The sequence below is a fragment of the Zingiber officinale genome, chromosome 7B, assembly GCF_018446385.1.
Source record: "Zingiber officinale cultivar Zhangliang chromosome 7B, Zo_v1.1, whole genome shotgun sequence".
Taxonomy (NCBI): domain Eukaryota; kingdom Viridiplantae; phylum Streptophyta; class Magnoliopsida; order Zingiberales; family Zingiberaceae; genus Zingiber; species Zingiber officinale.
The window spans coordinates 1,481,247-1,505,638 of record NC_055999.1 but is presented as its reverse complement, the minus strand read 5'-3'; the positions used below and the strand labels follow the sequence as shown (position 1 = coordinate 1,505,638).

Genomic DNA, 24,392 nt, shown 5'->3' with positions numbered 1-24,392 from the left:
GGAAGATATGGCCTGCGTGATCAAAAGCTAATAAAACTCACAACAAACGGTCAGAGACACAAGAAAATAAGACAAAAATAGGAGAATTATTGATGTATAAAAATTAACCCAGAGATTGAGCACTCAATAAGCAAGTTAACAGTTGGCCACTCCGTTTGGCTTCGACACTCCTTCATGTCGGTAATTTTTCAGTAAAAAATTCCTCAAGAAAAATATCTTGTTAGCTCGTGTTGGCTCAGGTCCTCGCCAGAGGCCATAATGATAATGTACCAACCATTGAGGAAAGAAGAGAATAAACAAAGAACTGGAGAGTGTCTGGAGACTTATTTGGCAAATCCTACAAAAAAGAACATTGGGTGCAGAATTGCTTCACAGCAACATGGATTGTGGATTCTCTATGTAGCTTCTGAAAGCTCTCAACCACTCCGCCCCAATTGCGCCTAACATGGTGAAATTTGAATAGTGAGAATTTACAGTTGAGTTCAGAAATGAAAAACATGTTCATGTTAAACGAAATGGATGAGCAGCTGGCACATACCATCAATCACTCGGTGATCGCAGCTCAATGTTACTGACAAGAAGGTGCCAAATTCAAATTGATCAGGACCACCACCGGGAAGCACTCGTCTCTCAGCTGTTCCATCAATGATTTTGAGAATCAGCAAAATCATTATTGGATTTCAGATATATGTCATTACTTAAAAACAATCCATTCATACCAGATCCAACAGCCAGAATGGCAGATTGAGGAGGATTTATGATGGCACAGAACTGTTTGATACCAAAGGGGCCTCCAAGATTTGAAACTGTGAATGTACCTCCCTGCAAAATCAACTTACCGAGTTATTGGGCAGAATACTGCATTTAGAAGAATGACAGTTGTAATTCTGTGCACCTCATAATCTTCTGGTTTCAAGTTGTTTTCTTTGGCCTTCTGAGCTAAAATTTTCACTTCCTCTGCAATTGTAGCAAGTCCCTTCTTGTCCGCATCCTGCATAATTTGCTCACATGAAATTAGTGCTACATGATGATATCATGAAGAGCTGAGATCAAAGTTCTTGCCAACAAACACCTTGATGACTGGAACAAATAACCCATTATCTGTTTGAACGGCAACATTGATGTTAATATTGTTGTACCTGGGTTAAGAACAAACCAGGAGGAATATAACCAGTTTGAAACAAAGTATCCTTAAAATTTGCTAAAATGAAACAATGATTTACTGGCGTATGAAGTCGTTCATCCAGGAGCCGTTGCACTGAGGAACTTTGCGAAGGGCCAGAGCAGTTGCCTGCCATTTAAAGTAACTTAGGATTACATATATTTAATTGTCATTCTAAACAAGATTTGAAAGACAACATGGGATCCATGGTGTTAGTTCAAGTCTCTCAAGCACAAAACCATTGCATACTAGGATGAAATCTGTTGAATATACAGATTGGTACTAATTTAATGACAGCAACAGTGAATGGTTGAGGATAGTCGTAAATATAGTAGCAATTTATACTCCTTTGATTCAAAATACACACATAGAAAGAATCTATCCCTACCCCTACAGCCACAGGTCTACAACGGCATGCAGCAACAGGTCGAATATCTAAATGGTAGGCATACCGTAGTTGTGATTGGCCCAAAGCCAATCACTCTTTCCATTGACTCTTTCCTAACTTGATTTCGATCTATATACCCTCTCCTTATTAGTATCAGTCGAGCCTATCCTTACGTCTACAATCTCCCTAACTATAAAATAAAACGATCCCTCAACTATGATTCTAGTCAGCCCAAGCAGATAATAGTATTGTGTGAATGGAAAGAGATTCAAAACTACTCAAGAATGATATTTAACATAATTTTTTGAATATAATGAGAATTGATGAAAATTCAAACAGATCAATATTTAACCTAATTTTTCGAATATAATACAACTTTGCATCTCTATCTAGCTACTTTTTCTATATTATGGTAGTGCTCCATACAAATTGATAGTCCTTCTAGAAAATCACGTTTGTCTTCTCACGTACCATTTTTGAAATGTTTAAACAACAACAACAAATAAAAACTAGGATAACAAATCAAGGTGTCCAAAAAAAACCTGACTAGATTTTTATCTTTTTTTTTAACTTAAAATTTTTATTCCTGGAAAAGTTTTTAAATGGAACTTGAAAAACCAGGGTTTAGGAGGTAATTGAGGTGTAAAGAGAATAAACCTTTATAACAAGATCATTGATAGATAATTTTTTACCACCAGAAACCTCTTGGAGAGAATTAAGTTCTTTCCTCAACCTGGAGAAGGCAAAATAGTTCATACTTGAGAAATATCTTAATCAAGTCAAATTTGACAAAAATGAGGTACTGCAAATAGAGTCTCACTCCACAAGTTTGTCAACACGGGTGTCAACTGTCAAATAATAATGAGGAATTGTTTGTTTAGAGAGCAGCAAGCGGGAAGCTGTAACCTGCAGAATAAGAATATCAGACAGAAAATAACAAGCTATAGGCAAAATTATGTGCCAGGATTAAAGGATAGATTAATTTACTTTTCTTATCTGGGAATTTGGAATGTCCACATAATCTAATAGTTGACCTCCTCCTGATTCCTTTGCCTTTGGTGGTGCAGAGACAACCTTTGTTTGAGATGCTACATTCAATAATACAGAAAGATATAAGAAACTCCCTAAACCCCGTTACTTTGCACAACTAAACATCTATAAATGCACTAAAAATCTGGAGTAACATCAAATGAAGTCAACTAATTATATTAGGGTTCTAAACAAGTACATAGTTCCCTCAATCCTAAATAAGCAAAAAGGAGGAATGAGGAATCCCCAATGCATGTAAAATGATTGGCCTTCACTTTTCTTTTTTTATTTTTTTCAAAAATGATGTGTGTGTGGCCCAAACCCAAAGAGAATATTGTCTCATAGCCTCTTAATTGCCTAGTTCCACACAATTTTCTTAACCCAGATAAACACCCATATTCCCCTGCACCCTGAATCCCAGTTGAGGCATTCCAAAATCCATGATGTGTTCTCAAGATGGAATAACTATTCAATGATCAAAAACTATCGGTGTGAATAATATAGCTGTAGAAATTTGAGTAGATGGTAGCATGAATGTTAACTACCACTTTTTGTTCCAAATTAGATAACAGAAGATCTCAATATTGGTTGCTACAAAGTCACTGAAAAAGAACTAGAATTAAGATTTAACCAAGCTATAAATTCTAATACAGAAATAACTAGATGTTTTGACATAAGTGAAACATAAATAAATGGGCTTGAAAACTATAAGCATGCAAATAACAAAGCTAAACCATATATTTGTTTTTGTTTTCACATATTATGTTTTAGAATGCCTCAAACACAAGATCTAGCAACAAGAAAATCCGCATTGTAGGTTCACACCAAAAATCAGGATGTTAAACAAATACTCTCATTCAGTGGTCACTGACAGTTGTTAGATTTCATGGCTATTGTGTTGACTTGACGTTTGGATCGTTAGGTTAAGCTTTAAAGCCAGTTAGATGACCATGTAACCCTTACTATATAAGTATTTTGCTATTATAATAGTTAAGCAAATAGAAATAATCCCTATTTGAAACAACTAATGGACAGCAAGAATACTGCTTCTACAGAAATTTTAGTACGGAAAAGGGCATGACAACAAAAGAAAAGGGCTAGAAATGCGTACCCAAGTAATCTTCAATATCTGCCTTTAAAATCCGGCCATCAGGACCAGTACCTTTAATACTTGAAAGAGGCACCTGCAAAAGGAGAAATATAAAGAAAGTAAAAAACCTGAGATCTTTCAGGAAGAGGATTCACAAAATTCATTAGTAAATGACATTCAATTTTGATAAAGATCAAGAAAAAAACAATAACTCAATAAAGTAAATATCTCACATTGTTGTCTTCTGCCAACTTTCTTGCAAGGGGACTAGAGAATATCCTGTCTTCTGAACGAGACACTTCTTCAGTCTTTACAGTTTTTGGTTCAACAGCCTTAGCAGGGGGTTCCTCTTCCTTTTTAGATTGTGAAGTTTCAGATGCTGTCTTAACTTCAGTAGGACCGGCAGATTCAGAAACATTGTAATCTTTAAATTTCTCAATATCTCCCTCTTCCTCCACAGTTATAGCAATTATCTGATGACAGATTATTCTTGATGAGATAGCAATAAATAAATTCTTCATGCACCTTATATCATTCAAAATGCACACCCTTGTAATAGTTAATAGAATGGTACCCATCAATAGATATTGTATCTTGAAAATAGAATATGAAAGTGATTGAACATGCCTACATAATACAATTTATTGATGGCCATTCCAACCTAACCACAAATGCAGAAGATTTTATTCTATTCCTTAGATTCTTTACCATCTTAAAGAATTTGAGAAGTCCAACCATACCAATACCTTGAGAAGTTAAAAGTCCGTGTGACTACCAAGATGGAAATAATACAAACAAGAATCGTTTCAGACTTTGCATGTTGAAATTAACTGACTAATTAAATAGCGACAACCCACAGACAAGGTTGATAGTCTAACTATAAGTAAAATGGAAATCTTTTTATTCCTATGAGATTCATGACACTGCTGACTTACCAACTTACACCTGGAGAGGTCTCATAGGCCCCTCATAATGTTGATCCTATCGCATCAACCTCAGTTAGCAAAATGCAAGTTGAGCAAGTAAGAGAAAGACAATAGAGAAATAACTCTTTCTATGTTTAACAATCTTGGTGAAACCATATAAAACAAATGAATAAACACATTGAATATATCTACAAATGAAACATTAGGAACTAATTATGTGAACTATGATGCCTATAATTTTCATGAAAAATTTTCAGTTCTTTATGGACAACAATGACAATATCCATCAAATAACCAAAGCGCTTCACAAGAATAGGAGAGGTGTTGGAAGCAATAAAAAAAACATTAACATCAAGACCATGAAAGGCTCAGTAAGAGAATCTTCACATCAAAACCCAAAGCTAAATAAAACAAAAAATTAAAATCTCACAAGCTAATAGTAAAACCATAAGCTTGGTATCAGGTAAAAAGACGTGAACAATATATATATAATTACCTCACCAACTTTTATCTCTTTGGACCCATCTCCATGTATTATCTTAGCAAGATATCCTTCTTCCATGCATTCCATTTCCACAGTGGCTTTGTCCTGATCAATTTTTGACATAGACAAATGAAAATGGGCGTCAATGCTGTGCAATTTTACAATATGTAAAACATGTGTGTGTTTTTCCATGTAAATTTGACTTACAGTTTCCACCTCACAGAGCACCTCACCAGGTGTTACTTTATCACCTTCCTTCTTTATCCACCTTGCAATGTTACCCTACAAGGGACAGTGCAGAACATTCAAGTGATATAGAAGCTATATATTTAGTAGAATTGAAGTTTGATGTGCACAAGGGTTATGTACCTCAGTCATGGTGGGTGAAAGAGATGGCATACCAAGGGCCTGATGTGGGGGGAGATCTAACAAAACAAAGAGATAAAAATACTGATGTAAAATTAATAATACTTAAATATACAAACAAAACAAGAAAAATGTGAGGAAACTACATATACAACATTATAAAACATATTCTCAATTTCAGGGATTCCAATCCCTACCAGCCAAACTTTGAAATTGGAATTAATTTGTTGAAAAGTGTTTCAATTGATATTTTCTTCAGTTGAATTGATTAGTCTCTGTGTGTTATAAATGTTTCCTTATATACTACCAAAACTAAGTTAATAGACCTACCTAACTTGGAACACTAACGGAGAATGCTATTTGCCCCTCATCCAAAACTAACAGTTTCTAAGACAACTGTATCATTCCTACAGAACAATTTTGCTCAAATAAAAGGCACAGACCACAGTCTCAAACCATGATCCATTAGTATACAAATTACAAGTCTCACAAAGAACTTTCATCTACACAAGCAAAAGTTTACTCATGCAAGTATCTAACCTTAGGCCTACCATCACTGTACACATGTGATTAACAAAGGCATAGCATTACAAACTGGATGTGGCAGTGGGCATTTGTCAACCAAATAAAACAAAGGTAAGTTCAGATATGCATTAATCATCTACATTCTTCAGCTTCATGCCACCAGTATAGGAGAAATAAGCAATACATTGTATTGTCTTGAAGCTCATCAGAAACGATCAAAGAGTTTCATAAACAAAGACAAAAATAAATTTTAAAGTGAGACAAAGGGTGACATAGAAGCAGAACTTGAACCTGGATTACTTGAGAACAGTCTCCTTTGTGTAGTCAGTATACTGAGAAATATAAAATACTTAAATCAGCTTATTATGGTAAAAGAAAAACAGAGTATATATAGTTAGTGTATAGACACATACCTGGATGAAGCATGGTTGAATCTCATGCCAAACAAAGTAAAACTCTTGGCAGGTGTTTTTTTGTACCAGTTAGTCCCTGATGATTCTGAAGAAAATGCCTGAACAAATAATAATTTTGATTAAGTAAAATTTTCAAGATCATCTGCAAGGATAAAGCTCATCAGTAGCTCTTTCAAGATTTGAGATCGTTACCTTTCTTCTGTCACTGACATTGTTGCTGTTAATACAAATCCGATGAACATAAGATTCAGAATCTCGATAGTTTTCTTTGCCGAAAGCACCCACATAATTCCTTGATACATCTAAAAAAAGAATAAAGAATAATGGCATGAAGAAGATTTATCTCATTACATTGAGATTAGGGAAAAAGAAAGAGATGCGACAATGTAAATAACCAAGGCCTTCTATGTAAAACAAATTACTATAGTATTGAATCCCCTACTCAAAAAAACCATTTGTCCCAGAGGTACTTGAGGATCACGTCAGGGTATAATTTCACTTTCATCTACAGATATGTATTTTGACCCTACAACTAAAAACACACATTGCCATGCATCCTCCTTGTTATAAGGTTTCTACAAGACCTGGCATGAAGTATCTTGAGTAGAAAGCATGAAACACATTATTCAGATAAGTAAATATAAACAAATAATAACTATGATACTGGCATTATGATCAACTATTTTGAAAATAAATGCAGATTTTCACAGCCAAAGATGTGTTAAATAGTAAATACTGAAAGCAATAATATAAGACAATAAGTTTTTCGATGCACCCAATTAAAATACTTAAATAGAAGATGGCTATTGGAATATGAACTACATGTAGTTATATAAATACATATGAACTACAAGTAGTTAGATAAAGTGAATATGAAACTATTGTACATCAAGACGCAGAAGAAATATAGCAGCTGAAGAAAGAGAGAAATGAACAATGCATTAGGCATTTCCTATTTGACTAGAAAACTAATTCCAACCTCCTGAATGGAAATGCTTTTATTTTGAAACAAAAATGTAAACACTTAAAGAATATAGTTTAGGGACATGATTCAATAATTAACAGAAGAATAATAGAGAGCACTAAACAGTGATCGTGGTAAGATAAACAATGATTAAGTCCTCAAGCTTAATATACTGGAATTTGCTAAAATTACAGAAGCAGGAACTGAAAAGGCAAGTGATATTTACACAAAAGAAGAAACTAAAAGAGCATATTAAGGCAAATATCAATAGGGTTAGTACCTTTAGAGAAACCTGCAAGAACAGCAGGTTCCTGAAGTAGAATATTTTGAGCACTCTTAAGCTGCAATATCAGATACAAAGGTTAAGAGTTGTCAAACATGAAAAGAAGAATATAGCAAAAGCTACTCAAACATATCCATGGTACGGTAGTTTCAAACATTATCATACTTGACAGTCCCTGTTGAGGGATAGAAAAGGATCCATTGTGATTTTGCAATATTCCGATATAGAAAGGATATAACTTTGCAACGCCGAGAATAAAGATGCAACAACAAAAGTTATCAGGAGTGGGTTCTACTTCTAAGCATGTAACACCAGTTTTCAGTCATCATACAAAACATTAGATAAAGTTATCATTTTGCTGTACTTTTTTATTGAGCATGTTAGAAAGATAAGCCATTTCATATAAATTCAAGGAATGAGTTACTCAACAAAAACCATTTTATTGTGTTGCACAAATTCAAGTCAAGGATATTCAAGTAACAATCAGATAAACAAATCACTCATATGAATAGATCTATTTCATCACATGTTACGTACTGATATTCCACAAAAGAGAAAACTAAATCATCTAAAAGTCCTTCTGAATCAAAAGCATTTTATTTCTTTTGTAGTGTAATATATCATCTCAGAGTGTACTAAAATTCATAAAATTTCAATCAGAATCATGATTAATAAGAAATACAACGAGATAAAAAAAAATTAATACGTAAGAAAGCCACAAGAAGCATTAAATATCCCGAAGCAATATAAACAATCGACTCAGAATCCATAACCTAAATTCCATAAGCGCACCTTGCGGGAGTGACGGATCAATTGAGAAGCAATCGTCATGACTGGATCGGATCGGACCTAGTAGTAGCAGACTCGGACGCTGATAAATCAAGCTATTCACGTCAAGAAGGTGAGATCCACCAAACCGTCCAATTTAATTGGGTGCGTGCACAGTATAAGAGATCGAGATTCTTCACCTGCGTTGGTGTCAAGGGAAGGCACACCAAAGTTGTGGAGGAGAGAGAGGATGCAATGGTGCGGAGTGAACCCCAAGCCCGATCGCTGGCGAGCAGTTCGCAAGTGATTGACTGCCGAAGATCGACGAGTGGCGTCGGCGATGAGGGTTTACTTTGGTAGCGCAGTGGGATTGGGAAGAGATCGATGAATCAAGGGAGAAAGCTATTATTACTTATCAGAGAGAAGTATATTTCCTTTTACTGATCAATTAAATTTTTAGAACAAAATAGGAAAAAGTCAATTATAAAATAAAATAAATAAGAAAAGAGGAAGTTGGATACCGCTTCGCCACCAAGTCACCAACAATGGTCAAATGACTGGAATGGTGTTAGAAATCCGGTTCAATATTTTCAATCTAGCCGAGCGGCTCAGTAAGTTGGTTTCAGTTGATATTTTAAATTGTATCTACAAATTGGGGGAAAAATCAGCACTAGAAGCTTTTATTTATTTATTTATTTATTTAATAATTTATATTTCCAAATTTCATTCTATTAATCGTAAAAATAGATAATCTTCTCACCAATAAATCCGGGGAACACAGTGTACTTCCAAAATATTTATCCCTACTAAATTTAAATTCTGATCTTTATTTATTGTTTTAAATATTTTATTATTTTATTACACTACAAAAGCAGCCCAAACAATAATTCTCTGTTTACACTAACACTATGATAAATCAAATAACATCTAATCTAGAATATCGATTTGGCCGTATAAAAATTAGGAAGGGCTCAGGATGCGTGATTATATATATATATATATATATATATATATATATATATATGGGATAGATAGTCTTCCCTTGTAAAATAAAATAGAGAGGGATCATCCATTTCTACCAATACATATAAAGAAAATATCCTCTAGACCGCAAAAGTGATCCAGAAGATCCCGCCTCTCGTAGGAGAGGAGATCCTCTGGATCATTTTTTACGGTCGAGAGGATGCTCTCTTTGTATATATTGATGGGGATGAATGATCTCTACTTATAAATAAGTGGGAATCATTCATTTCTATCAATGTATGCAAAGGGAATATCTTCTGGACCATAAAAAATGATTCAGAGGATCCCGCCTCTAGTAAGAGAAGAAATCTTCTGGGTCACTTTTTACGATCCAGAGGATATTTTCTTTTGCGGTCCAGAGGATACTCCCTTTGTATATATTGATGGGATGAATAATCTCTACTTGTAAAATAGATAAGGACCATTCATTCGCACCAATACATACGTAAAAAAAGACATGTTCTAGATAAAAAAAAAATGGTCCGAGGAACCCGCCTTTCATTTAAAGAAAAAATATTATAATTAAAAATTAAACCGCAGATATTTAAATACTAATTTAGCACTCTTCCTTATACTATAACCCGGAGTAAAAATGTTGAATGGGATAGCATCAGCACTAAAGCTTTACACTAGGTGATCCGTGTTATTCTCAATTACCCGACCAAGGACTATTCTACGTTGATGGGCACGAAAGCTTCCAATTCCACAATTTATAAAGTCCTCGTTGGGCATTTTGTCAAATATCACATTGGGAATGTTGAGAAGACGAAAACATGACCTAATGATATAAAGTCCCTGTCGAGCATTTTGTCAAATAACATTTTGACAATGTTGAGAATACAAAAAAAGGACACACACAGATATTAAAAGGTCACATATATTAAATTTTATAATGACAGATCCGTAGTTCACAGGTTCCATTCAGAAAATTTATTCTATGGAACCACTTGGGACTTAAAAAGATTACATGTTTGAACCCAAATTGTCCTTGTATGATAGAATCCCAACCATCAGAACCAGTCGCATAATCTTGCTAGACATTACCAATCAACAATTGACTGTAGCAAGATAACATTGATGACAGTCGTCTCATCTTTAAAAAAACAAACTTTACATAGATTTAAGACATTTAGGCTGTTTGAAGTCGCGGCACCAGTTCAAAATGATTTTCCAGCAACAATAAAACTTGAGAAAGTGAAGACACCTTGAAATCTGGCTTTAGATCATCAGCATAGGAATCAAGAGAGTCATACCTCCCGGTTTCGTCCAGCAAGCATGTGAAAGCTCCTGCTCTCTTCCCGCAGGCCACCTGTAAATGGTGAAATATAATTCACTTATCATCATTAACTTCACCAAAGAGCTCGAGTTAGTTATTTATTACGAAGATATTATGCAATTAAATCTATTTAATACACAACCAGTGGTTGCATAAAAATATTGAATGAAACAGGACTACAAGACGATGCATATATAAATGGCAAGTGTTCGAAGCAAAAGTGTGATCATACTCTGATGACACTTTTGGTATCCCCTCATGGGGAACAAATGGAGAGACCTATTCTTAATTTTTATTGTACAAGAAATGATGCCAGACAGACATGCAAAGACTACTTTTCACTGCTTTTTCATTTTGTTTAGCTTGCTTGATGTTTGATCTTTCTTATATCAAATTGTAACAATAATAGTTCATATCCAATCGCTGGAATAAAATAGGACCAAAGGATAGAAAAGGTTTTCAATGAATAATCTACAGAAAGTTGGAAGCAATATCCCCTATAAGTACTGCTCAAGCCTGAGAAGCTAGATCAGTTGATAAAGAGGCCTTAGCAACTCCCAACAAGTTTTTGGGACTAACCATTTTCAATTTACACATCAAGGAAGTCAATGTGATCATTAAGGTATGTCATAGACCAGTAATTTTTATGAAAACCTGGTGACAACTCAAAATAAGAGAACAAGACAATCACAGTAAAATAGCATATGGGCATATTGAAAAAAAAAACATAATGAGACATTGAACATTCAGAGTAAAAAAAGACAACTAGAAGGAATTGCATGATGGAGAATTTGACGGTTGATGTATATTTTTTTTTCATTCTGAGATATATTTTACAGGAATTAATTCACTCACATCATCCCGGAGGCTGTCACCAATCATCATGACTTCACTTGGAGGAATATCCCAAATTGAACAGATATGCAACAAAGGAGCTGGGTCTGGCTTGTAAGGACGAAATTCCCTACTCAGTGCAGGGGCAAACTCCATCTGTCACCATAGAAAATATTGCATTGTAATATTAGAAGACATTTCAACTTAAGCAAACATAGTTAAACTTTGTCTATGAACAAAAACATATATGTCTATATATCAATCAAATCAACAGATGAGTAAACGTTAACATACTACATGTTAATCATAACAAGTTGGCAACATCCTAATTCCTACATATAATCAACCAAAGACTTGGACAGCTAAAAAATTTGGTAAAAGTAGTCCATAAATCAAGAATGATTTCAACTCTCGCCCAGGTACCACATTTGTGTTCAATCCATTCATCTAATTCAAGTTGGTAATTAATAATCTAGAAAGACAGTTGATTATGGTAAGTTTTGTATTGAGAAGGTTTATGACAGGGGGAATTCTCACACACACACACACTTTTTCTCTGTCTGAGGGAACACATCTGCAGCAGTGCTGTTGAGGTTGTCTAGCATGGAGAAAGAGAAAAGAATTGAGAAAGAATTAGAAAAGGAGAAGAAAGCAGGGATGAGGGAAGGCTGCAACTGTACAAAAAATAAGTAGCCAACGGGAAATATTGTAGAAATCCTAACTCTAAGAGGAGCTATGATACCATCTAGAAGTGCGTAGAATTAAATTATATCAATGTTTGAAAGACACATCTTTTCATGGTATTTTATAGGACTACGACAAACTATAAACCTTTTACACCTACCCATTACACATACCCTAATAACATGCACATAAACATTGACAGATTTATTTTCAAGTAAAAAATGAAGGTACAGGAAATCATGAATACAAACTAAATAATAACTTACTCCAAACCGCTGATGAAATATATCAACAGAAGCCTTGACATTCCGAGTTATCAAACCTCTCCTGAAAAAGATTTTACGTAATAAGCTAGCTAAACAATAATGCAGATAAGCATAAAAAGAAACGATAGCACAGCTAATGAATGTTACTCAGGACAATGTAGTGTTACTTAAATAACATGTCCCTTCACTTTCTATCATGCATTGGCACATTCAATTTAGTATCACCTGTAGTGTAGCACTGGTTAAGTGTCAAACACACAGATAATAAAAAGTAATACTGAATATGCCTTAGAGAAATATCTTAAAAAATATGCCTTAAAAACAAAGTAATACTAAATATGCCTTAAAAAAATATATGCTGACATTATTCAAGCATAAAAGCACTATAAAACTTCAAGCAATAATCAGCTTGAAGAGAGAAAGGAGGTCTACAAGATAAGGCACATGAATAAATAAGAGTATAAGCTTCAAGAAAGAAAAAAAAATTACCTTATCTCCCTGGAATCCAGGTACTTGCAAAGTTCCAAAGCACCTGAAATATGTTTATTTTATCAAAAATAAAATATTGAAATGGATATTGAGTTTCTGTATGTAGAATTATAGCTTGAATCTAGGATGTAATATTTACCTAAATTTATTAGTAATTTATCTTTAAAATTTATTAGTAAACAAGTTAGAAGAAATAAATTCCTCTCAAAATAAAGACCACTACACTATAAATGCCTCTAGATCTGAACTATCAAGTTATCCTAGCATATGCACCCTCAATAAGAGTGTATTGGATTGGCTTCCTTTTCTCTACTTTAGAAAGACCTTGAAATTCTTGCATCTTACTTTAACATTTTTGGTTTGGTCCCTGAGTGATTTCACCATTCTTTGCTTGCTTGATAGACTGAAGTTTATGAATCATATGTAAAATAACAAAAACATCGTACAATCAAACTAGACAAATTAACTCAACAATGTGCTCTCCAGTCTCTAAAAATTTGTTGAGTAGAAATGGAACAGGTCAACCTACTCTACTATCAAATGATGTAAGTATAGAGGCACCAAACATACTTTCATCATAATCCACTACTCAAGCATTCTTGGAGCAACTCTCCCTCGAGCACTGCACAATCTAAGTATCAGAACACTAGCATACTCTTGATCTCTCAGCTTCTCTCAAACTCTAAATGCAAAAAATTAGAGTACATATTTTAATAGTAAACCAACGAACCCTCTTAGGTTGGAAAATAACTAACCCAAAACCTTGTATAATCAATGGTGCTACAGATCAATCTCAAATCACCCTTAAAAATAAGATAAACTGATGGCTAAATGCTCTTCACAAATTACTAATCACACCAAGATCGCAACCGGGGGCAACCATCTTCGACAAATTAAAGAATAATAGCGGATCCTAGCAGTTGGATTAAGGGCATTCGACGAACCAGGCATAATCTGAAGACGGTCGAGGCCCTGTCGCTCGAAGTGAGCTATCGTTTCGTACGCTCGCAGCTTCTCCGTCGTCGGCCACGATTCAATGTGGTGGAGGATGTCGACGCCACCGCCGCTGGCGCTGGAGGAGCGCCAGGCGGCGTACCCCTCCTCCCCCAAGACGGCACGATACATGGCCCCGAAGTCGATCGCGGGCACCGTAAGGGTCCCGTCCATGTCGAACACCAGGCCTCGTAGTCGCCCCTTCTTGGCGCTAGCGGCCGCGCCGTCATCGGCAGCCGAAGACATGGGGGAGAGACGCAGCCGACGAGGAGGGGAGAATGCGAGCGAGAGTGCGGTCCGGAAGGAGAACCAGCGGCCGTTGCAGAAGAGAGGAGGCGGAGGGAGGAAGAGCGGCATCAGGTGGGGGGCAGCAAAAGGTAAGGCCTCAACGCACATAAAAGATGCTGTGTGCGATTAGCCGGTGACTCATGATTCCATCTCAACAATTAACTGATTGAGATGGAGGTGACGTGGACCCCAAGCGAAACTTATAGAATAAATTCGTTTTAAAATTATTTAATACTTTCTGAATTCGCCAGGTCCACTCGATAAAAAAAAAAAGATTTTAAAATAAATACAATCGTCATATTTTTGATATGTTTTGCCAAGGAAATTTATGTACTGCATCAGGCGCTAAATTAAATTGTCAAAGCCCTCTTTGCAAATAAACTATTATTAAAAAAAAGGGAAAAATTGAGGGAAAAAAATAGAATTACCTCAGGATAATCCCATTCTTACAATATTTATAACGATGATCTCCATCTAAAATCGACAACCTTCCAATTAAATGACGTCTATATTTTTGTCTTCCATTATTGCAATGGTAATAATCATTTTGAAACAGAATAATTTGGCAGCGACAAGAGACGCTCGACTCACTGGCTTTCAGCATTAACACTAGCCTCAACTACTATCACAAAGAAAGCTGCCATGCAATATGACACAAATCCTGACTTGACAATCTAACGAAATTGCATACTTGGACGAAATTAGTAAGGCATTCCGCCCATGCCCGCGCCCGCAGCAGCATCATCCTTCTCATCCTTTGGTAGTTCGACGACTACAGCTTCCGTAGTAGTCAACAATGAAGAAACGCTGAAATAAAACAGACGCATGTAAACATGAGTTTGGATGTAATGAGCCATGTGGGATTTTTGGTTGGGAAGGCAGAGCAAACATCATTTTACTTGCCTTGCAGCATCTACTAAAGCAGTTCTGATAACCTTCAAGGGATCAATTATGCCGGCTTTCACCATGTCGACATAATCACCTGGATGTAAAGGAAACATCAGCAAAGTTTTTAACTAGCATCTCAAGACTGCTTTAAGAAACTTGAGTGGAATTAATGTGACCTTTAGCTGCATCATAACCAAGGTCGACGTTATCTTGTTCTAAAAGCTTGCCGACGACCACCGCTCCCTCTGCTCCAGCATTGGAAGCAATTGTATGTACTGGAGACTGAAAGTTCAGAACAGAAAGTTAGAAATATGGCATAATAAGCCGCAAAGTTTAGTTCAAAAAGATTGTGAAGGACCTTTAAGGCGTTCTGAATTATTTGGACGCCAATCTTCTGGTCGAAGTTGGCTGTCTGCAACTTATCCAGGTCCTTAGATGCATAAAGAAGCGCAACGCCACCACCTAAAAACAACAAACGAGTATACTTCTAAGTATTGTGAAGAAAATAAATTTTTAAAAAAAATCTAGGAATGAACAAAAAACAAGGATTATGGAAAACCAGTTACCTGGTACAATGCCCTCTTCGACAGCAGCTTTTGTTGCGTTAAGAGCATCTGTCACCCTGTCCTTTTTCTCACCAACTTCCAATTCACTAGCCCCTCCAATCTGCAATGACGATATGTGAATGAGATATATAGCGTGCAAGTCATGGAAGTGATTCTCTAACTTGAATGATTACCTTAAGGACAGCAACTCCACCAGAAAGTTTAGCCAACCTCTCTTGTAACTTTTCTTTGTCATAATCCGAAGTGCTCAATTCAATGGCAGATCGTATCTGGCATGAAAGGACGTTTAAAATCATTAGTTAAATACAAACATGAGTCCATTAATTTATTTCACCTTGTTATTGATCAGGTAGAAGGAACTGACCTGCTGGGATCTCTCTTCAATAGCCTGTTTGTCACCCAAACCATGTAGAATCACAGTGTCATCTTTTGAGATTGTCACCTATACTTAAAACCATTTATGAATCAGATACCTTGAATTGGACCCCTTTACTAATGACACTGTCACTGATCAGTTCCCAGTTCAGGAAATAGGGTACTGACTCTAAGACATAGACAAATAAAGAAAGAAAAAAAAATATATAGCAACACCTTTTTGCAAGCTCCAAGCATTTCAAGTTCCACTTTCTCAAGATTCATGCCAAGTTCTTCCGTTATGACCTAAACCATCAAGTAAATAACTGTCACTATATATTAATGATCACAAAACAACGTCTATCATAAAGTTGTACTGACAGATCCCCCTGTGAGTGTGGCAAGATCATGCAAACTGGCTTTCCTGTTCTCCCCAAAACCAGGGGCCTTAACCGCACAAACCTATACAATAAAAACTGGGTCAGTGCTGGAATATGATGAATCTAGGAGCAAAACTGAATTCAATTACCAATACACAGAAAAAGTGCATTCTTGACCTTGATTCCAGCACGAATCTTATTAAGAATCAAAGTTGCAAGAGCATCACTTTCTACATCTTCAGCGACAATTAGCAAAGGTTTTTGTTTCTAAGCACACAGAAGAAAAGCATCAGTATTTGTCATATGAACTGTACCACATTATGAATCAAGATACTTCACCTTCAATGCCAATTCTAACACCTTAACTACTGCATTGATGTTTGAGATCTTCTTCTCATGTATCAAAATAAGAGGATCTTCAAGTTCCTGCAAAATAGGAAATGAGATTCTGAAGCAATAAGAAACATTACCTGAATGAAAAGCACTTGATCAGATATGCTTCTTACACATTTTTGGTTCTTGTGGTCAGTAATGAAATATGGTGATATGTATCCTCTGTCAAGTTTCATTCCTTCAACAACTTCCAGTTCATCACAGAGAGTTTTCCCATCCTTAACAAGGCATATCAATTTATAAGCCAAAAAAGATAGCTCAACAAAATTTTTAACAAGGACTAACAAGCAGACAGAGTCCACAGAATGCACAATCACAAATATTTTATTTTCCTGGAGCATAAAACAAAGGAATGGCAGATAACATTCGAAGTAGCTATCTAATACAGTAGTATTTTCCACCGTCATTTTCATATGGAGAATGGCAGATGGAGGGTGAACTGACAATATTACTTGCAGATATAGTGGAAGAGAAACAGAACTGAATGTTATTAAATGAAACAAAAAAAGCAAGCAGACAACAAACAGAAATAACATAAAATTTCACCACCTAGAATATGTCACTTACTGAGACTGTGATAACTCCCTCTCTGCCAACTTTCTCCATAGCTTTTGCAATTAGTTCCCCGATTTCCCTTTCTCCATTGGCTGATATTGTGCCAACCTTTGAAGGAAAATCAATTAAGTTGTCAATAATGCAATAAAAAAAAGGGCAATCCGGTGCACGAAGCTCCCGCCAATGATGTAATCAGAATTAAAAAGGTACAAAATCAGAAGGTGCAACCTTCCAAAGTTTCGATGATGCTTTTCCATGGATTTTTTGCAGTATTATGATTTATGATATTCTAGATACCAGAGAGCATTCTAGATACCAGACTGAGTACCTGGGCTATCTCCTCTGATGTGCTAATCAACTTTGCTCTGGCTTTCAAGTTAGTCACAACAGCATCAACTGCCATGGTGATACCACGTCTCAAGTCCATTGCATTCATTCCAGCTGCTACTGACTTGCATCCTTCAGCAAATATTGCTCTTGTAAGAATCGTAGCACAAGTTGTTCCTGTATACATTGAGGGAAAAAAGACATCAACCAAAAAGAATGCAGCCAAATCATTTAACAAATAACTCAACATTACCAAAGAACACACAAAAATTTCACTTACCATCACCAGCAACATCGTTGGTTGCGTTGGCGACTTGCTTCACAAGGCTGGCACCCACATTTTTTATTTTATCCTTGAATTCAATGCTCTTTGCTACTGTTACGCCATCTTTTGTCACTTTGGGTGCGCCAAAGCTTTGCTCAATAACAACATTTCGTCCCTTCAAACCAATAGCAGGAGGGAAACGAATCAAATATTAACTCACTGTATCACGATTCACGAAACGCACATCTTCTTGATCACATGAATGATCTTTGACAGAACAAACAATACCTTTGGGCCCATAGTCACCTTCACCGCATCAGCAAGATCTTCCACACCCTTGAGCATCAAAGCACGCGCATCCACACCGAATCTGATATCTTTCGCGGCATAGTTTCTACTCCAACCAAGTCTACTTCCAATCTAACCCAACAAACAATAAATCGTATACTCATACAATCGTCAATAATCCGACAGCTATTTCAATCATCACCCCCAAACATATCCTCATGATCGCAATTCAAAAACAAAAACCTTGTCAAAAAGAAAACTCAATATGCGAAAACATTAATGACCATAAAATTCATCACAATCACGAAAATCCTGACATTCATACCTGGCGGCTGCTGTTACCTCCGGTAACCCTAAAGGCAGAAAAGCCAAGTTAGATATCACCATAGAACACGGACAAACTGGTACATTTCTTTCTGGTAAATAAAACTTACCTAGCCTTGGATGCGAGGGAGGCAACGACGCGATACATGGTCGGATCGAGGAGCGAACAAAATAGGCCTATCGGCAGTATCCGATAATTCCGTGGAGAAGAACAAGTGGAAGAGCAGCTTTCTGAGGATTAAATAAAGGGGAAGGGAAGACGACGGCGGTGGGCGGGGAGGAGACGAACCTTCGAGACTCGAAGAACCCAGTAGGTGCGGTGTGCGTCTTCGCTAGGGTTTAGGGTCTCGGACTTTCTGTTTTTACTTTTCAAACAAACATTAGTCAGATGTCCTTGATGCCTTGCTACGTGAACGGAATCTGGACCGTTCGTTAAGATGGCAGACCGCAGACGCCTTCTTGTGATGTGATAAGGTGAACGGTCGGTCAATCCGCCACCTATTCCGTCCATCGAATAAATTATTAAATTCAAAAACTAAGATGGCTCTTGCGTAACATTCCAACATCAACAATAGTTCGATCGTCCTAATACGTCCTATATGAGAATCTCGATTACTTGGGAATGAATTCTACCTCCTAGCTCTGGAAAAAAAAAAATAATGAATACATTCACCTCTAATGTCCTTGTCAATCCGTCTCAAGATCAACACGGAGAAGGTAAATCAAGACGATTATTAGTCTTTGGAATAATGACTAACACATAAAGGAGGTATTTACTCGATTTTACCGAGATTTAAACCCTAGATTTCATTGTGACAACACCTCTTGCGCTAGCCACTAGACCCATCCGAGGGGACTCTATCTCCTAACTCTTACATCATGTCACGGAGGAGCAATAAGTGGGTTCTCACGTTGCATTAATAAGTTAGTAATTTGTCAAGGGTGCACTTAAGGTTTCCGAATGCCTAAAAGGCGTACTACTATTTTAGTGCACCTAATTCTCATTTTGCCTTTCATACCAGCAACACATTCTTTTTTTTCCCTCTCTCTTCTACACGTACAAAATAACTCCTTGAGTGTTTTATCTCTTCATATAAAGAATCATTACACTAGAGTAAAATATCCTTATGAATTCTCCGTCTATATCTTATCGTGAGATCAACGATATTAGACTGCTTAGGATGAGCAATATTACCTTTGCTCCAATGAAATAACATGCCCCTTGCTCCTATGGGCTGACATAGTTGATACTTGTATGTGGTATTGTTGCAAAAGGTCATGGGGTTAATTCTCAACGTGTGTGAAATGCATTATAGCTCACCTGACCCCTCATGTAAAAGGTCACTATAATAGATGAACCCCTCATGATTTACCTCTCTTCTAAATCGCATGGGGCAATCTTGGAAGGACCCCGGGTGAGGGTTATCACCTTTTTGCTGCAATGAAACAACTCTCCCCATGCAAAGAATGACTGCACTAGGGCAAATACCCCTCATGGTTTATCCCTTTCCAGAGAGGGTGAGACCACCCTAGAGAGACTACTAAGGTGACGACTTCACCTTTTGTTCCAATGAAGCAACTTTGTCGACCCCCACTGGTTGGCGTGGTTGGTACATGCATGGTGTTTGCCCCAATAGATTTTGGGGTCAATTCTGAGCGGGTGCAAAAATATTTCATTGGATTCCGATCTTCCCATGTAAAGGACTGTTGTGCTAAGGCAAATGTCCTCTGTGATTTATCTCTTTTTAGAATGTGTGGGGCTCGTCCTAGAGGGGTCGTGCTGGCGCAGATGGTTCATGCAAGGGTATTAAGCTCGGGAATGATTCCCAACGGGTGCAGAATGCCCGACTGGTTGTCTCACCCATGCATGTGCTACTATTATTGGGTGAAACCCTCTTGATTTATCTCTTTCCAATAAGTGTGGGGCCACCCTAGAGGGGGTGACAGTTTCACATTTTGTCACAAAATGAAGCAACTCTATCAACCTCCATGGGTTGGCGCAAATTGGTACTTACATGAATGATTATTCAATAGGTCTTGTAGTTAATTTCCAACGAGTACAAAAATATCTTACTTGGTGTCTACTCTAGGTGGCATTGTTAGTACGATAAAAGAGGTTCATAGAGCTAGAGGGGGAGAGGTGAATAACATACCTGCAATTAAAATAACAATTATTTCTCTTACTAATGAAATAGCAAGGGCAGACACTTTAATAATAAAATGCAAACATAAAAAAAAGGTGATAATTTACTTGATTACAACCCTCAGGTTGTTAGTCCAAGACTAGTAAACACACTACTAAGATCTCCTTCTTCAAACAAGAGTCAGAGACGGAGAAGCAAACTAGGGTCTTGTAAATCTTGTAAGATTTATATTGTATAAGTTTGTTTTCTTTCTTCTTGTATTGAGAAGTTGTACAAGACTTCTCCATCTTCGGTAGTTACCGAGAAGAAGTGTTTTATTAATAGATGAGTGAGTGAGGGTCAGATCCTTGAATTAGTCACCACTTCTTGAGGTGAATATCAAGTAAATCCACTACAAGAAAAAAGCTAATAGACAACGCTTTTAAAGCGTTGTCTTTATGCCTGAAAAAGCGTTGTTAAAGGCACTGTTGTTAAAAGTCTGCTCAACGACAACGCTTTTAAAGCGTTGTCGTTTGTAGCAACGACAACGCTTTTGCAACGCTTTAAAAGCGTTGTCGGTTTATGCAAAGGCAACATTTTGCAATGCTTTTAAAGCGTTGTTGTTTTTTTTACAAAGACAACATTTTTTGCAACGCTTTAAAAGCGTTGTCGTTTTAAAGAAAAAAAATAAAAAAAAATTATTTAAAAATCATTATTTTTATATTTACGAAACTATTATTTTTCTTTTACCATGTCTAGATTCGAATTTTACATATAATCAACTCAGTTAATGATTTCAAAATAATAGAAATCTGACGTTGAAGTAATATTAGTATTTAATTACATGAGAAGCTAGTAAATATCAAAATTACCACTAATTCTGTTTCAAAGTATATAGTGATATTCACATATAAAACAAAAGGGCACAAAAAATCTATTTTGAACAGCTACAATCTGTTTACTTCTAAGAAGTAGCTACTGAATACTGAAGAAGTAGCCAACAATCTGTTTACTCAAAACAGTACAGTAGTTACTGAATCCAGACGCTTAGTGTACTGATCAATTACTGAATCCAGACGCTCCTTAGTGTACTGATCTCGACTGTCCTGTATCCACCTACAAAAGTAGCAATAATATGTTTCAAGTCAATACATGAGCATTACTGACGGCTCTCAAAAGAAACAAAACAATCATTGGAGACGAATGAATGAATACTCACAAGCAATATTAGATGAACAATCATTGGAGAACTAGTATTAGATGCTAAAATTGCATAAACTTTTGAAATCCTATCAAGTTATGAAAATAACTATTTTTTTTTTACTTCAGATTCCACAATGGCTTCAATTATGACATATGCACTTTTAAGATCTTCTAAACTTGGTGTGTATCTCGAGTGGTTCAACAAATCAGTACCTACAAGTCATAACACAGATGCAACAAGTGCTGGAAAATGGAAGCCTATAAGCTCTCATTTGCAGCAGCAGAGTATCAAACCATCAACTGACTTGAATTCCCTTGTTGTTTTTTTGGGAAAACCAAGAGAGGATTAAAAAAGACTAGCAACCATCGTTCATGAAATTTTCTTCAATTATGTTCAAAGGGAAACGAGTGATTTCGCTACACAAGGCTAAATGGAGGTACCAAAAAGGTGAGCAACCCATATAAGAAACTTCCGAGCATAAACTTCCAAAAAGTTGCATAAAGAACCAAACACCAAATTTTACCATCAAACATTAGTAAAAGTTGTAGACATTTCAAATCAAAATAAACGAGTTCAAAATGTGAAACTTTGCTACTTGGAGTGTTCCTACTTGGAGGGCCTTTGATAGCCAAAGACGCACAGTTTATCATCATGGAAGTTCATTAATCAGACAATCTATAGTCAACTTGAGGGAAGTGAAAAGCAAAACATGTGCAGTAGGTGTTTCTGTTTTTCTGAAGGAATCCAATGGATAGTAAGTTCAGAGTCAATAAAAGAGTAAATGATGAAGAAACCAAGTGGCTGAATGATTAGAGTGGATACCTTCATTAGCAGTGTCTTGGCACATGTAACTAAAGCTCTTGAGAAAACAAAGGACCTGCATGTCATTTATGCATTAGAAGGATTTGATAGATGGGCAAGGTTTCCTCTAGGGTTCATAACATAAAGCACATAGCTATCTCTCTGACAATTAAAGTGAAATAACTATCTCACTTAAAAATATTAGCAATTAAATGTAAACAGACATCTTTTTGGGTCAACTTTAGCTGATACATGAAATCAATGTAATATATATGGAGACGTCTTCAAAACCCATGATACAGCAACAAGATGAGCTGGATAGAGTGCCAATGTCGTAATTGGTTTGGTAAAGGAGATTTTAGGACCTAGTCAGGAAGCAGCATATACCACTTACCAGTTATGTTCATAACAAATAAATGTATTGTGTTATTTGATAGCCAATCCATGCAACCGTACCAAAGGAAATACCTTATAACTGGCATAATGATCATAAAAAACAGGATGCAGAGGAAAAACAAGATGAAGCATAGAAAATACAAGGGATCAATTCAATATTTTCCTAATTGAAAAATATGGAACTCCAATTCAAAATTCAAAAACTATCATACATATATCCAACAAAGTTCACTATGTCTTCTATGTTCTTAAGAGGAATAGTTTAATTTAGGAGGTCGCTCGGTACATAATTTATCTCCTTTTATCTCGTTATAGGCTCACAATAAGAAAAGTTCGGATGAGCGAAATCATCTTTTACTTGTTAAAAGGAATCACTTAAATTTAAATTGAGATATAGTTAAGAAATAATTATGGGGAAGGATAGTCAATATGTGTAGAAGAACAAAGTTAGAGACATTAAAAAGGACAGTAAGTATGAATAATTAAGAATTTAAATTTACATAATATTAAAAAATTTACTTAAACGTGGTAGTTTTCCTAATGCCTATGGAGGTTAGTATTCCTTTATTGTTTTTAATATATTATCTAATCATTTGTGTAGGATGCATCTATGAATATATGATCATTTCATCCATGTGTTGACAATTAATTCATATACATTCAATATCAAATTATAGTGATACATCTAAATTGTAAATGAGCATAAAGGATAGTTGTTTACAAAATGAACTCTTCGATATCTTACTCATTCTCCCTCTCAATGATATCTATAATTCAAAATATATAAACTCATTCATAACGTTTATTTCAAAGAAAAATCTCAATTTGAGGCATGTGTTATATGATAGCAACAAATGATTTCATGGAATGCAAACATAATGATGTCTAAACTTGTAGCTCAACATGAAACTCATTTGGTAGTTTTCCCGTTCTTAAACTGTGCGTCTTTCTAATTTATTTGTATGGAGTCATTAGAAAAGCTAAAATGAAGGGTAGAAACTCAATATAGCCCGAAATTCATATTTCTGGTACTTATGCAAATAAATATATAAACCTTAGCTAAAACAAGGTAATGAACTTACATAAATTTGAACGCACCTATTCATAAATATGATCTTGTATACATTCTGCCAACTCCGATCGCACCTCATTAATTTCTTCTCGAGAATACTCTGCTTGTGTGAACTGTGAACATTAATGAGGAAAAAAAAATCAATATTGACTTTGCATATTTTAAATAGTTTATTTCAAATAATTTGAGACATCGTATATTCCGA

At 36.0% G+C, this 24,392-nt stretch overlaps 3 protein-coding genes across 4 annotated transcripts; all 3 read right to left on the bottom strand.

Moving 5' to 3' along the window:
• Nucleotides 1-67: 67 nt before the first annotated feature.
• Nucleotides 68-8,818, bottom strand: LOC122004961 (dihydrolipoyllysine-residue acetyltransferase component 2 of pyruvate dehydrogenase complex, mitochondrial-like). 2 transcript variants are annotated; one of them, XM_042559841.1, is made up of 20 exons: nucleotides 8,599-8,818; nucleotides 8,423-8,514; nucleotides 7,628-7,688; nucleotides 6,576-6,685; nucleotides 6,384-6,481; nucleotides 6,262-6,302; nucleotides 5,449-5,504; nucleotides 5,287-5,361; nucleotides 5,092-5,184; nucleotides 3,903-4,142; nucleotides 3,691-3,763; nucleotides 2,538-2,638; nucleotides 2,371-2,456; nucleotides 2,208-2,283; nucleotides 1,224-1,291; nucleotides 1,073-1,139; nucleotides 896-991; nucleotides 720-822; nucleotides 539-634; nucleotides 68-440 (listed from the first exon to the last, which is right to left on the bottom strand). In XM_042559841.1, exons 2-20 carry the CDS (start codon nucleotides 8,459-8,461, stop codon nucleotides 370-372), a joined length of 1,650 nt encoding a protein of 549 aa, XP_042415775.1. In that variant the 5' UTR covers nucleotides 8,462-8,514; nucleotides 8,599-8,818; the 3' UTR covers nucleotides 68-369. The 2 variants fall into 2 exon arrangements, with proteins under 2 accessions (XP_042415775.1, XP_042415774.1); XM_042559840.1 differs by having other exon boundaries at nucleotides 8,423-8,501.
• Nucleotides 8,819-10,282: 1,464 nt separating this feature from the next.
• On the bottom strand, nucleotides 10,283-14,591 carry LOC122004962 (haloacid dehalogenase-like hydrolase domain-containing protein At2g33255). The gene is made up of 5 exons (XM_042559842.1): nucleotides 13,915-14,591; nucleotides 12,971-13,013; nucleotides 12,482-12,542; nucleotides 11,553-11,687; nucleotides 10,283-10,730 (listed from the first exon to the last, which is right to left on the bottom strand). Exons 1-5 carry the CDS (start codon nucleotides 14,357-14,359, stop codon nucleotides 10,551-10,553), a joined length of 864 nt encoding a protein of 287 aa, XP_042415776.1. The 5' UTR covers nucleotides 14,360-14,591; the 3' UTR covers nucleotides 10,283-10,550.
• A 155-nt stretch (nucleotides 14,592-14,746) lies between these two features.
• Nucleotides 14,747-18,941, bottom strand: LOC122004960 (chaperonin CPN60-2, mitochondrial-like). Its single transcript, XM_042559838.1, has 18 exons — nucleotides 18,702-18,941; nucleotides 18,593-18,620; nucleotides 18,268-18,399; nucleotides 17,995-18,154; nucleotides 17,716-17,891; nucleotides 17,400-17,495; nucleotides 16,946-17,050; nucleotides 16,779-16,865; nucleotides 16,617-16,706; nucleotides 16,441-16,521; nucleotides 16,297-16,365; nucleotides 16,070-16,147; nucleotides 15,879-15,974; nucleotides 15,706-15,805; nucleotides 15,498-15,601; nucleotides 15,316-15,421; nucleotides 15,155-15,233; nucleotides 14,747-15,058 (listed from the first exon to the last, which is right to left on the bottom strand). The coding sequence occupies exons 1-18, from the start codon at nucleotides 18,737-18,739 to the stop codon at nucleotides 14,953-14,955; spliced, it is 1,731 nt and encodes a 576-aa protein (XP_042415772.1). The 5' UTR covers nucleotides 18,740-18,941; the 3' UTR covers nucleotides 14,747-14,952.
• Between the last annotated feature and the right edge of the window lie 5,451 nt (nucleotides 18,942-24,392).